Source organism: Myxocyprinus asiaticus, chromosome 30 (genome assembly GCF_019703515.2).
Source record: "Myxocyprinus asiaticus isolate MX2 ecotype Aquarium Trade chromosome 30, UBuf_Myxa_2, whole genome shotgun sequence".
In the NCBI taxonomy this organism is placed as follows: domain Eukaryota; kingdom Metazoa; phylum Chordata; class Actinopteri; order Cypriniformes; family Catostomidae; genus Myxocyprinus; species Myxocyprinus asiaticus.
Window position 1 is genome coordinate 26,058,158 of NC_059373.1, and position 14,484 is coordinate 26,072,641.

General features: G+C 38.1%; 1 protein-coding gene across 2 annotated transcripts in view; it reads left to right on the forward strand.

Annotated features, from left to right (window-relative positions):
* LOC127420809 (alpha-catulin-like) overlaps positions 1-14,484 on the forward strand; it is a 102,444-nt gene that overhangs the window by 47,839 nt on the left and 40,121 nt on the right. For both annotated transcript variants that reach the window (XM_051663357.1, XM_051663358.1), the window contains exon 2: positions 1,730-1,919. In XM_051663357.1, the coding sequence (XP_051519317.1) occupies positions 1,730-1,919 (190 nt within the window). The remainder of the gene's footprint in view (positions 1-1,729; positions 1,920-14,484) is intronic.

Genomic DNA, 14,484 nt, shown 5'->3' on the forward strand with positions numbered 1-14,484 from the left:
GGCTATGCAGAGCAGCATGTGCTACACACAGTCAGGAACAACACAAAGTTTGGTGAACTTTGCCAGTATTTAGATACCAACTGGAATTATCACATTCTTTTTATGATATTTTGCATCTTGATATTTAGGAATAATAGTATCTATCTACTTCGCCTTGACTCGGCGATCCATGTTGGTGAATACTGGGGTAGATATATAAACATGGGCAGTCAGTCGTTAGTATGCTTATGGTTGTGACTGAATGAGCCAATTTTACAGCTTAGTTTCAATAATTGGTCTCGGTGGGCTGGGTGGGTGGGTGTTTGGTCAATGTGTTGGTCAAAATGTTATATCAAAATAGAAATTCAAATCCTGTTTTCCATTATATGCTCCCTTTAAATGAATACTGCATATTAACAGATTCAGAAAATGCAGAGAGCTGATGTAAAACGTCAAACCACATGACTCGCTCATGAGGAATGTAAATATAAATCGTATAACGTTCATTCATCATGCACGCAGAAATGCATGCTGAATAGGGCAAAAGCCTCAAACTCTGAGTCTGGTTCGAACCTAAAAATAGGAAATATAGGGAGGACCATTCGAAATACAAATGCTGGCCATTAATAAACGCATGCTGCTTATTGAAAGTTCTTTTAAGCTAATGATGCTGTTTACTGGTTGACAGCATCTTAAAAAGGCTCTGGTTTGCTCCATGTGGCCTGTTTTTGAGTATTATTCTCAGGCTCTTGTGTTGTCCATGCTCCCTGCTGTTGTACTCCAATTAAATGTTTCCTTTGGCAGGCCACCTGCCATTACCCATCAGCAGGAGGCGAGGGATTTCAGCTCTTCAGAGCGGAAATTGTGAAGGGCTCGGAGTGAATGATTGATGAACACAATCCTGACACAGACAGAAGACTGTAGCTGTGATGTTTATCTGAAAGTGTGAAGGGGATGGTGTTAAATATATGGTGATGAAGATGATTAGGAGGAGGGAGCCTTTCTCAACTCTTTTGGTCACTCACTTTTTTTCCTTTTTCTCTCTGTTATCTTCTTCTCTCTCCATCATACTTGCATCATACTTTAACATTTTCCATGATGCAGTGTCAACAACCATGTTGCACATCAAATGTTTGCCATGCCTAACACCCATGAATTCTCTTGCAAAAACTATTTGTTGCCAACTTGGTTAAATTGCAAATGTGGTTAAATTGAAGTTTGCAGCCCTTAACCTGTTGTGGCAGCATACCTTTGGCAACAATGGACAATTTGCCACTTCTGACAAACAGTTTGATGGCAAATTCTTGGTAAATTTAAAATAAATTGTATCTACTACTGCTGGAAAACTTAAACATGGCAAATTTACTGCAAATGTCTGCCACTACTGGCCAATAGTTATATGACAAATTTGTGGAAAATAAACAGTAAACATCTGAAACTACTGGCAAACATTTCTGTGGGAAATTTGTGGCATAAAAACAGTAAAGGTCTGCCAATATTGGTGAACCACTCTATGACAAACCTGTGGAAACAACAGGCAATTCATGACTACCCTTTATACTGCATATTAAAATTAAAATGTAAAAGATATTAAAACCCATCAGGTTTCTTAAATGTTTAACCTGAAATGCATAACAAATATACAGTATGTGGTGCTAAATGAACACAGAATGTATTTTAGATTCTTGGAGGTTTCTGAATTGAATTCAACATTATTTGGCTTAACGGTGCCTTATTTGTCTCATTCCAGATTACAACACTAATCAATCACAAAGACAAGCTTAAGAAGACAGAGAAGACCTTACGGGCTATCCAGAGAGTGGGCCAGGCAGTCAGTGTCGCAGTTGGCCGCTTTGTGGCCGTGGGTGAGGCCATTGCAGCAGAGAATGAAGACCTAAAGGATGAAATGGGGTTGGCTTGCTTTGAGGCCCGGAGAGCAGGTCAGTCTGACACTACTCAGCTGGAAGATAAGCAGCTTTCTGGGTAGAGTTACCAGGCAACAATACAGGAAATGGGTAGCTAAATTAAAATTACTTATTCAGAAAGCTGTTTTGAAAGCATTGTTTATTTTAGGAATTCAGTTTGGTGGCACTAGTGGCACAGAAATTACATACTTTAGTTTTAAACATAGTATACTTGTCTGTGCAAGACAACAATGACAACAAACTAAGTACTGCCCACGAGGATTTTGCACCTTTCAGAATAAAATTAATTTAATTAGTTAAAATATGTAATCATATTGGAATTTAATAAGGTATTCTTCATTAAGGTAGCAAGCAGAATACTTAATTGTAATATCAAAAATAAATGTATGGAAGTGAAATAAAAATTAAACTGAAATAAAATGAATGAATGTAACTGTAAATCTAAAAGTGTAGTAACATTTTGTTTTTTGTATAAATGTAAGTGTATTATGTTATCATGTGTTATACATATATGGGGTATTTCCAGAAACATGTTAAGTAATAGTTTTCTATTATATAATAATTTATATTTAGGGCTCCAGACTAAAAAAATGAACTGAAACATTAAGGAGCCAAATGGCTGTTTTTAGTTACCAAATCATATAATTGCTCGATTTAGATTGTTGTTCAGAAACAAGATAGAAAGCAGAAGAAAAGGAAGACAGCTGATAACCCATTCATCCGAGGTTTTATAAACAGTATACAGTTGCAATCAAAATTATTCAACCCCCCTGACCAGCAAGACATTCTGGTGATGTGAATTAAAACACATCAACTTAAACCTCAGTAAACAGTCAAAGTAAGTTTTTAATTCACATTTGAGTGATTTTGAGAACAAAGAGTTCAGTTTACCCAAATTTTAAAATAAAAAATAACTAATTCTCTCCACAAATGTCATGTCAAAAATATTCAACCCCCAAAGTCAATCATTTGTGGAGCATCCTTTATCCTTAATAACAGCAAATAAATGTTTCAGGTAAGTGTTCTCAGGCTTCGGACACCTCTCTATTAGAATTTTTACAAATTTCTCATGAGCAAAAGCTTCCAGCTTATTGACATTCTTTGGTTTCTGTGCTGCCACTGCTTCCTTGAAATCCCAACAAAGGTTTGCAATGGGATTTTAATGATGGACTGAAAGGGCCATTTAAGGACATTCCATGACCTATCCCTGAGCCAGATTTCGGACAACTTGGATGTATCCTTGGTGTTATTGTCTTGCTGTAAATTCCAGTTATCACCGAGCTTCAATTTACACACTGAAGGCATCACATTTTTCATGCCAAAATGGCCTGATACCTAAAAGAATCCATGGTGTCAGTCACATAGTCAGGATAGCCGTTTCCTGCAGCCGCAAAACACCCCCATAACAGGACTGACCCACCTCCATGCTTGACTGTGGGGATGGTGTCGTTCTTGTCATCACCTTGTGATGTTACTCCAGACGTACTGCTGACCCATGGGTCTAAAACTCATTTTCAGTTTAGTGTCATACGTCTATAAAACCTTCTTCCAGGACTCCACAGGTCTTTCCTTCTTCTTTCCAATTAGTTCTTGAATATTCAAGTCAACATTTCCCTTGGTGAAGTTTTGCTTTCTTCCACACCCCAAGAAGGTTGCTGTTGTACCATATTTAAAAAATGTATGAATGATGCTGCCAACTTTGTCTATTGGAAATTGAAGTGCTTTGGAAATGTACTTTTAGCCATGACCTTTCTTGTGTAATGAAATTATCTCCTCTATTAGCTTTTGAGACAGCTTATTTTTAATTGCATTTTTTGCATAGAAATACATTTTTCCTTACAACGCTAAACTTACATTTTAAAACTTAAATAAGTGTCATTGCAGATTGATGACTTCATTTTGTTTTAAAACAATTACTTGTGTAGCCTTACATATTTAAGTAACAGCTACATGCAATAGGGGTTGAATAATTATGACATGGCTGTATTTTTAAAAAAATCCTGCTTTTTAGAAATATTAGATTATATATTCACACTATGACTTTGAATGTGTCACTCAACTGATATAGATGTAAAACTGAAAAATTCTGGGTCATCAGAGAAGCTTACCTTTGTAAATCCTTACTGTCTTGGGGGGGGGGGGTGATTAATTTCGATTGCAACTGTATATAGTCGAGAAGATACGCAAGTTTGCATTCCCCTTTTGTCTCATCAATGTTCACACCCCTTTCATAATATATACAAATATAAGAGATAAAAATTTTTTCATTTAGTACTGCCCTTCAGAATCTACATAAGCAGATATTTACATAAAGCATAGTATGCATATAGTAGTGTGTTGCCTTCTTGAGCATCAATGAATGTTTGCTCCTTGTGTAATAGTTGTGTACAAGTCCCTCAATTGTCCTAAGTGTCAAAAGATAGATCTCATATATATATATAGTGGTGTGGGACTTTTAATTATAAAGAAACCCAAAATACACATGGGACTCTTATTTTTAAATGTCGGCGCTCCCAGTTGTGAGCTCACTGATGTATGATTTGCTGAAAAAGTGACTCTGATTTAAACTGCTAACCTGAGCTCCTGAGTTCAAACCCTCAGTTCTTTTCGGGTGATTCATGAAAAAGACCCGGTTCTCGCGCTGGATTTGTTGTTGCGTGAGGTGCAGCCAGGGGGTCAGGAATTGGGTGGTTGGCAGGGTAGGGTTGCACCAGCTGTGTGCAAGTTCTCACGTATGTTGGGATGTAAAGTTCACACTAAGGGCTTAGTAACTACTAGTTAGTTTGTAACTAAGTCAGTGCTTAATTTGGTTGCACCACCTGTTCTTAAAGCAAAACTTAACAAGTATGTTGTAAGCTCTCTGTAAAGTAATGCATAGTCGCATAATATGACGTTTACCTTAATTGATCCAATAAGCAACCTTCAAATTTGTACACAGAAGTGTTAAAAAGCCGTGAATTTCAGTTTGATCTTGTTCAAACCTTGTTTGCTCGTAACTGTTGTAACTGTCAGCTGTAATAAATTATAACCCCATTGAAATATAATACAAGATTTCATTAATGATACATTTAGCTTATGTAAATAACAGTATTCAATAACTATAGTATTCATAAAATAAATAAGGGACAATAAATAAATAAATACTAATACAACAGGCTGGAAAAATAGACATTTATTCATTTTAATATCTATTTCGTATATGCTGAAACTTGACACCGGGTGGAGTACACAGGAAAGTGCACCATAAGATCGGTTTCATGCTGAAGAAGTACGTTTTTTACATAATGTTTTCTCCCGTAAATGTAAACGAGTGTAAATGCCAACACCATCATATATGTTGAAAGGACTGAAGCCTGTCAACCAAAACATGAGCTCATTGATGTCATTAAATGAGTCTGCTTTTTAATTCCATCCGTTACTCCTGGTTGGAGGCGTCCGTAAATATTTAGTTTATACATACGGTTACGTTCTACCTAAGTTTAATTGTGCAACGCTCACATATTTAGTAGTGCGTAAATTGTGACTTTTATGTCACTTTTATGTTAGTGCCCATTTATGCCACAACTAGGCTAAGTTGTAACTTACATATAGCTGGTGCAACCGGCCCCAGGTCCTTGTTAGCTCCTGCTGGTAGATGCTGGAACTACACCACCCGACTACAAAAAGCATGTTTCTCCATAGCCAGCCATTCAAAAGTAGCCGTGTTGTATGACAAAATAAATTTTTTTCCAAGAACCGTTTCAGTTTCAGTTATTTAATTACATTATAGCACATTGTCATCCGGTGACGGATTGTTTTTGAATGGCTCTTAAAAGCTTGAAATTGATTTATATTTTCCCCTATCTATTCCCATTGACAAGTGATCAGTCACGTGACACCCGATCCCGGAACTGAGCGCCCATGAGTAAAGATGGCAGCCTCCATTTCTATAGCTTTCTGGGAACCCTGCGCTAGCTGAGCACTGTCATAGGCTGTGTTCCACCTCACTTTTAACATCCACTCACTAACTCCCCTAAACACTTCCCCTCAGGGGAATCCCCACCGCTATTTTTAGAAGTCCGTTCCACTTCGTTCAGTGAGTGAGGGATGTTTCTTTTGACAGACCCTCAACCCCTAGATTTTAACAGAGGGAGTGAGCCTACTCTGATGTACGCTTAAGGCAGCTCCATATCCCACAACGCAACTCAATTGTGACGTGACAGCAGATTGCACTTCATAAACCCCACCCCACACAACTCTAATGTATGATGGAAGTGAAGTTTGGTCAGTTAAGCAGTTTGGAAAAGTTATATTGAGATTTAACAGATAATACTTGTAGCTACCTTAAACTGTTTATCACACAGTTATAGCCTATGTGTTCATTATGTTAACATTTTCATTTGTGTAAATCTTGATTAATCCTTTCTAACAATTCATTCTAATGAAAAATAAATAAACATACAAGATTTATACATAAGCCTCTGAAATCAATCTCCGAAAACATTGTTTTCTCAGTTGCAAAAATCTCAAAATAATTCCACAAATTGACATCAGCCTTCAACATGCTCCAAGTGATCAAGGTTTTAGAGTGTTCCTGTTAAACCCATTGCACGTCTTCCGCCAGTAGTGGACACTCGCGCAACGTAAGCAGTGACGAACATCCGAGTCCATGAGATGAGTGAAATTTGCGAGGGAAGGGGATACAAATTTGAAATGGAATGCAGCCATAGAGATGAATGGGGATGCTAATGGATAGCTCAGGTATTTTATAGCTCCATGGGTGCAGTGAGCTCATCACAACAGAACGGGTGAAAAGCAGCATGAGACATACAGGTGCATCTCAATAAATTAGAATGTCATGGAAAAGTTCATTTATTTCAGTAATTCAACTCAAATTGTGAAACTCGTGTATTAAATAAATTCAATGCACACAGACTGAAGTAGTTTAAGTCTTTGGTTCTTTTAATTGTGATGATTTTGGCTCACATTTAACAAAAACCCACCAATTCACTATCTCAAAAAATTAGAATACATCATAAGACCAATAAAAAAAACATTTTTAGTGAATTGTTGGCCTTCTGGAAAGTATGTTCATTTACTGTATATGTACTCAATACTTGGTAGGGGCTCCTTTTGCTTTAATTACTGCCTCAATTCGGCGTGGCATGGAGGTGATCAGTTTGTGGCACTGCTGAGGTGGTATGGAAGCCCAGGTTTCTTTGACAGTGGCCTTCAGCTCATCTGCATTTTTTGGTCTCTTGTTTCTCATTTTCCTCTTGACAATACCCCATAGATTCTCTATGGGGTTCAGGTCTGGTGAGTTTGCTGGCCAGTCAAGCACACCAACACCATGGTCATTTAATCAACTTTTGGTGCTTTTGGCAGTGTGGGCAGGTGCCAAATCCTGCTGGAAAATGAAATCAGCATCTTTAAAAAGCTGGTCAGCAGAAGGAAGCATGAAGTGCTCCAAAACTTCTTGGTGAACGGGTACAGTGACTTTGGTTTTCAAAAAACACAATGGACCAACACCAGCAGATGACATTGCACCCCAAATCATCACAGACTGTGGAAACTTAACACTGGACTTCAAGCAACTTGGGCTATGAGCTTCTCCACCCTTCCTCCAGACTCTAGGACCTTGGTTTCCAAATGAAATACAAAACTTGCTCTCATCTGAAAAGAGGACTTTGGAACACTGGGCAACAGTCCAGTTCTTCTTCTCCTTAGCCCAGGTAAGACGCCTCTGACGTTGTCTGTGGTTCAGGAGTGGCTTAAGAAGAGGAATACGACAACTGTAGCCAAATTCCTTGACATGTCTGTGTGTGGTGGCTCTTGATGCCTTGACCCCAGCCTCAGTCCATTCCTTGTGAAGTTCACCCAAATTCTTGAATCGATTTTGCTGGACAATCATAAGGCTGCGGTTCTCTCTGTTGGTTGTGCATCTTTTTCTTCCACACTTTTTCCTTCCACTCAACTTTCTGTTAACATGCTTGGATACAGCACTCTGTGAACAGCCAGCTTCTTTGGCAATGAATGTTTGTGGCTTACCCTCCTTGTGAAGGGTGTCAATGATTGTCTTCTGGACAACTGTCAGATCAGCAGTCTTCCCCATGATTGTGTAGCCTAGTGAACCAAACTGAGAGACCATTTTGAAGGCTCAGGAAACCTTTGCAGGTGTTTTGAGTTGATTAGCTGATTGGCATGTCAAAATATTCTAATTTTTTGAGATAGTGAATTGGTGGGTTTTTGTTAAATGTGAGCCAAAATCATCACAATTAAAAGAACCAAAGACTTAAACTACTTCAGTCTGTGTGCACTGAATTTATTTAATACACGAGTTTCACAATTTGAGTTGAATTACTGAAATAAATGAACTTTTCCACGACATTCTAATTTATTGAGATGCACCTGTACTTGTGCATGCTCTATAGATGTATTCAGTAACTCACAAGATGATATCTGATGAAACCGCATATGAACGCACACAACACGACTGTCACCCACGGCGAATTATTGTTGCAATCAATTATTTTAGGTCGCATTTGTGACCAGTTTACATTTGTAAAAATTTGACCCAGTGAAATGTGTTTAAATTATATATATTTAATTGTGTTTGATAAAATACATTTCATTATATGTACCCTGGTGGAAGAACAATTAATTTCCTGAAATGCTTTAATTTGCCACTAAATCTTAAAAATGGAGCCTGACAACATATAGTATACAATATGGAAACCTTAATTAACATGATTATTTATTCCTTTCATTCCAATTCATTAGAAGAATGATGTGGCCAATTCCATTCAAAATCCAAGTCAGAATCTTTAATTCTGAATATTGTTCAACCCTGGTGCCCATATTATCCCATGTGTGAAAAGTTAGCCTACATATAGCAAGTAATATCATCAGCTGTAATTACTATACAGTTCTGTTCAAAAGTTTTAGGGAGTTGTGAAAAATGTTAAATAGTGTGTATGTTTTCAAAAATAATGGCATGAGGGATTTTTATTTATCAATTAACTTCATGCAAATTGCAGTAAACACAAAACTAAATTAATATTTGGTGTGACCACCCTATGCCATTAAAACCACGGCAATTCTCCTAGGTACGGTTGTGCACAGTTTTTCAAGGTTGTTGGTAGATAGTAGAGTTGGGGTACTCGAGTTCGGACTCAGACTCGAGTCCGAGTCACAAGTCCAATTTTAATGGACTTGGACTTGTCACGGACTGCATTTTTACTCAGACTTGACTCGGACTCGAGCCTTCCGGATTTGGGATTTTTTTCCGAGTCCATGGCATTTATGATGCAATGAAAAACAAACAAACAAAAAAAGTATTTGCTCTGCCGCTGTCATCCGGAAATATCAATAATCTAAGTACACTTTAAAAAGTATGTTCCCCAACTCTGTAACGTATTAAATAGAACACGTTTTATCAGACTCACGCTTACTACTCAAAGTCATTTCTAACTGAAAATGTTGACTATATCGAGACAAAATCAAATTGACTACGTATCAGGGACATTTAAACTAATATGACGGATGAAATAGACCATGATGGAAATTGTACAACTCAGTCCGTCGCATATTTGTAGTGCAACCTCTGTGTGTTACCTGTAAAACTGCCATGTTTCAATAGGAAAAAAGTCAGAAAATACAATGAAGAACACAAGTGATGGGAGAAGTCTCTATTCACCTATTATCCATACTAAATATAATGTGAAAAGAAATGTCAGCCCAAGGAGAGTTTGTCAAAAATGTTATCTTGACTTAAGGAAAGTAGACTACACCTAGACACAGCAGGAGGACTGAAAATTGTGAATTGTAGTACTGTAGTATATAAATATTTTTTTAATGGTATCTGATCTTTTCTGTTTTTATTTTCAGTTGTTGTATTTAATTTTATGGGCATTATTAAATGTTTTAATATTACCATTTATTACATGTATTAAACACATTAAATGTATTTAATTAATTACATTAAATGTATTTCACCCATAATTTTAGATAAAACTAAACTAAATTGAATGGACAAATTGAAAATGAAGTAGAAATAAAAACTAAATTAAAAATTCGAAATAATAATAACTCTGGTTGTAATGACCAACGCAGCTTTCACTTTCTTTGGTGTACGTTTGAGTGGAGGGGAAAAGCAACAAATAATTAAAATGTCAAAAGAACACAATAAGAATTGTGTTGAAGGACAGTTTTGTCTTCATACACCTAAAGCATATGCTTTCATTCTGAAACCACTTTGAAATTTGTTCATCAGGATACAAATCATTTGTTTTTTGCATTTATATTGACAAATTGTTTTTCTAAGTTGTGAAGGTTAAAATAAGCTTAACATATTGATGTTGAGTTTACGGTTACAATTTTAATTCAGATTCTTGAACAGATTCATTCAGACTCGACTCGGAATCGGCCTGTTATGGATTCGGTCATGAGTCCGACTCGGCCCCTTTTGGACTCGGACTCAACTTGGACTCGATTGTTTAAAGACTCGGACTTGACTCGGACTCGACTAAGGTGGACTCGAACCCAACACTAGTAGATAGGTTGTTCCAAGCATCTCGAAGAACTTGCCACAGTTCTGTGTATTTAGGTTGTCTCAATTGCTTCTGTCTCTTCATGTAATCTCAGACTGACTCATGATGTTGATATTTCGGCTCTGTGTGGGACATACCATCTGTTGCAGGACTCCTTGTTCTACTTCTGTTCTATTCTGTTTGCAAAAGGAATGTTTGGAAATCTAAAATTTAAATGTCATATTGACACACTAAAGCAGAACATATAAAACAACCATCTAACACACTAATGTGCCTCAGACTTTAGCATAATACTGTATATGGTTTAAACTAGAATGCAATGCAAAATTAAATACATTCAGAGCATGTCATTTAATTTCAATGGGACATTCACATCCATATGGATACAGCTGTTTGCATAATGCAAAATCAAGTGCAGCGTTTCCTTGACTTTGTTTCTTTGTATGCATGTGTATTTGTGGTTGCTTGAGTGTATTTGGACATGTGAAAGGGAGAGTGATGCACTTTCTCTTCTGTTGTGTAAGGCTTCTATGCCCTTCTGTCTCTTAAGAGTTCACCTAAAAATACCCCACAAATGTGCGTTTCCATATCTCTCGTTCCTGATGAAGTGTTGCCGTGCTTGCTCTCAGAATAACCAACACAAGCACGAACAGACGTGGCCTGTTCTGATTGTTTTAAAGAGGTTTACAAAGCCAAGCAGCTGTAGAATGTAAATATGGCGTGAGATGACAGCTGTAAGTTTTCTTATAAAGACTTGGTGATATTTATGTAACTTCTTTTAAAGTCACTTTAGTTGCTTCCCAGATCCTTTTCAGAATGACTTATTTCTGTATTAACTCATTGAACACCCTACCCAATGATAAACAAACTGCTTAATCCAGCCTAAAGTGGTTTGCTTGTCTAAGCTGGTTTCCTAGTTTGGTCAGGCTGGTTTGCTGGTTTTAGAGGGGTTTTAGGGACTTGTCAGCTGGTCAGGCTGGTAGTCGAGCTGGCTGACCAGCTAACCAGCTGTCGGCTGAACATCAGCTTGGCCAGACTGGGAGATCAGTTAGACTGTCTTAAAACGGCAGACCAGCAAACCAGCTTAGGCTGGTTTAAGATGGGTTTTTTTTTGTCAGCCAAGCCAGTTGAACAATATCATTAATTTAATGATATTTGGAGAAATACAATAACAGAGAGAGTCTAAAAAAATATTTTGGTGCAAAACTTTGTCAATCAAATCCTACTATCTTCTACTCAAAGTGTGTTGTGGTTTAAATTTGTCCCTCTGGTCTGAAATAATAGAAGCTGTGTTCTCTTCTGTATCTATAAATACAAACAGTTGGTGGTCCTTCCATACCTCCCAGGGCAAAAGATCTGCCACAACACTAGAATTAGACTGGCTTTAAGTTAGTTATTTGACTCCTTTAGTGTTTGAACACTCACCCACACATTTAATCCTACTACCCAAGGTGTCCATGTATGACAGGAAAAAGTTTAGCACAAATTGAGGCAGGTGGGAAAACATACCTTAGATTGCTCTCAGGAGCAGGGACTAAAAACCAACATTTTCAATGCAAATTTTGGTGTTTTCTTAGCAGAAACCGTATTTATGGCCTCCTCTCCAAATAATAACCTGTTAGAACGAAATGAAAGAACGGTTAATAATGTTCTTTTTAAAATGAATGTACTCCATGTTAAGGGTGAGTGATATGCCAGTTGCAGTGTTGCCAGATCTCGCAACAGAAACAAGTGACCAAAAAATAGGACTGCCAATATTTATAGCAACTTTATGAAAGAAACAAGCCCAGTGTCACTTATAATAAGCAGACTTCACAACATCGACCAGGTGAGTCCCTACAAAGTAGGAAAAGAGGAAAATATTGTTGGAAGATGCGTCCTCCACAGAAATACTTTAGAATAAGCAGGTAGATTTGAAGTCAGAACTTTACATGCACCTTAGCCAAATACATTTAAACTCAGTTTTAGTATCAGTTAGGATTCACTTCATTTTAAGAATGTGAAATGTCAAAATAATAGTAGAGAGAATGATTTATTTCAGCTTTTCTTTCATCACATTCCCAGTGGGTCAGAAGTTTTGTTAGTATTTGGTAGCATTGCCTTTAAATTGTTTAACTTGGGTCCAATGTTTTGGGTAGCCTTCCACAAGCTTCTCGCAATAAATTGCTGGAATTTTGGCCCATTCCTCCAGACAGAACTGGTGTAACTGAGTCAGGTTTGTAGGCCTCCTTGCTCGCACATGCTTTTTCAGTTCTACCCACAAATTTTCTATCGGATTGAGGTCAGGGCTTTGTGATGGCCACTCCAGTACCTTAACTTTGTTGTCCTTAAGCCATTTTGCCACATATATGGAGGTATGCTTGGGGTCATTGTCCATTTGGAAGACCCTTTTGCGACCGAGCTTTAACTTCCTGGCTGATGACTTAAGATGTTGCTTCAATATATCCACATATTTTTCCTTCCTCATGATGCCATCTATTTTGTGAAATGCACCAGTCCCTCCTGCAGCAAAGCAGCCCCAAAACATGATGCTGCCACCCCCATGCTTCACGGTTGGGCTAGTGATCTTTGGCTTGCAAGCCTCACCCTTTTTCCTCCAAACATAACGATGGTCATTATGGCCAAATAGTTTTTGTTTCATCAGGCCTGAGGACATTTCTCCAAAAAGTAAGATCTTTGTCCCCATGTGCACTTGCAAACTGTAGTCTGGCTTTTTTATGGCTGTTTTGGAGTAGTGTCCTTGCTGAGCAGCCTTTCAGGTTATGTCAATATAGGACTCGATTTACTGTGGATATAGATGCTTGTCTGCCTGTTTCTTCCAGCATCTTCACAAGGTCATTTGCTGTTGTTCTGGGATTTATTAGCACTTTTTGCACCAAACAATGTTCATCTCTAGGAGACAGAATGCGTCTCCTTCATGAGCGGTATGATGGCTGTGTGGTCCCATGGTGTTTATACTTGCGTACTATTGTTTGTACAGATAAACATGGTACCTGCAGGTGTTTGGAAATTGCTCCCAAGGATGAACCAGACTTGTGGAGGCCAACAATTTTTTTTTTTTCTAAATTCTTTTGATTTTCCCATGATGTCAAGCAAAGAGGCACTGAGTTTGAAGGTAGGCCTTAAAATACATCCACAGGTACACCTCCAATTCAGTACACCTCCTATCAGAAGCTAATTGTCTAAAGGTTTGACATTTTCTGGAATTTTCCAAGCTGCTTATAGGCACAGTTATCTTAGTGTATGTAAACTTCTGACTCACTGGAATTGTGATTTTGTCAATTAAAAGTGAAACAATCTGTCTGTAAACAATTGTTGGAAAAATTACTCATGCCATGCGCAAAGTAGATGTCCTAAATGACTTGCCAAAACTATAGTTTGCTAATATTAAATCTGTGGAGTGGTTAAAAAATGAGTTTTAATGACTTCAACCTAAGTGTATGTAAACTTCTGACTTCAACTGTATATAACATCTGGATTAATCATGCATGGATGCATGGTAAATATATATATAGTTGTCAAAGGGGTCTTCAGCATGTAACAGAAGGCTACATGCACAATGTGCAGTTAGGCAAAGAAATGTGTGATGCACTAACACCGCTGTGGTTGCAAGTTCGAATCCAGGGCATGCTGAGTGACTCCAGCCAGGTCTCCTAAGCAGCCAAATTGGCCCGGTTGCTAGGGAGGGTAGAGTCACATGGGGTAAACTCCTTGTGGTAGCAATTAGGGGTTCTCGCTCTCAATGGGGCACATGGTAAGTTGTGCGTGGATCGTGGAGAGTAGCATGAGCCTCCCATACTGTGACTCTCCGCGGTGTCATGCACAACGAGCCATGTGATAAGATGCGAGTTGCCTGACTGTCTCAGAAGCGGAGGCAACTGAGACTTGTCCTCCGCCACCCGGATTGAGGTGAGTAACCGCGCCGCCACGAGGACCTGCTAAGTAGTGGGATTTGGGCATTCCAAATTGGGAGAAAAGGGGATAAGAAAAATAAAATGTGTGATGCAGCAGTTTCCTTTCAAGCACATGCTTTTCATGTTCAATATGAAGCC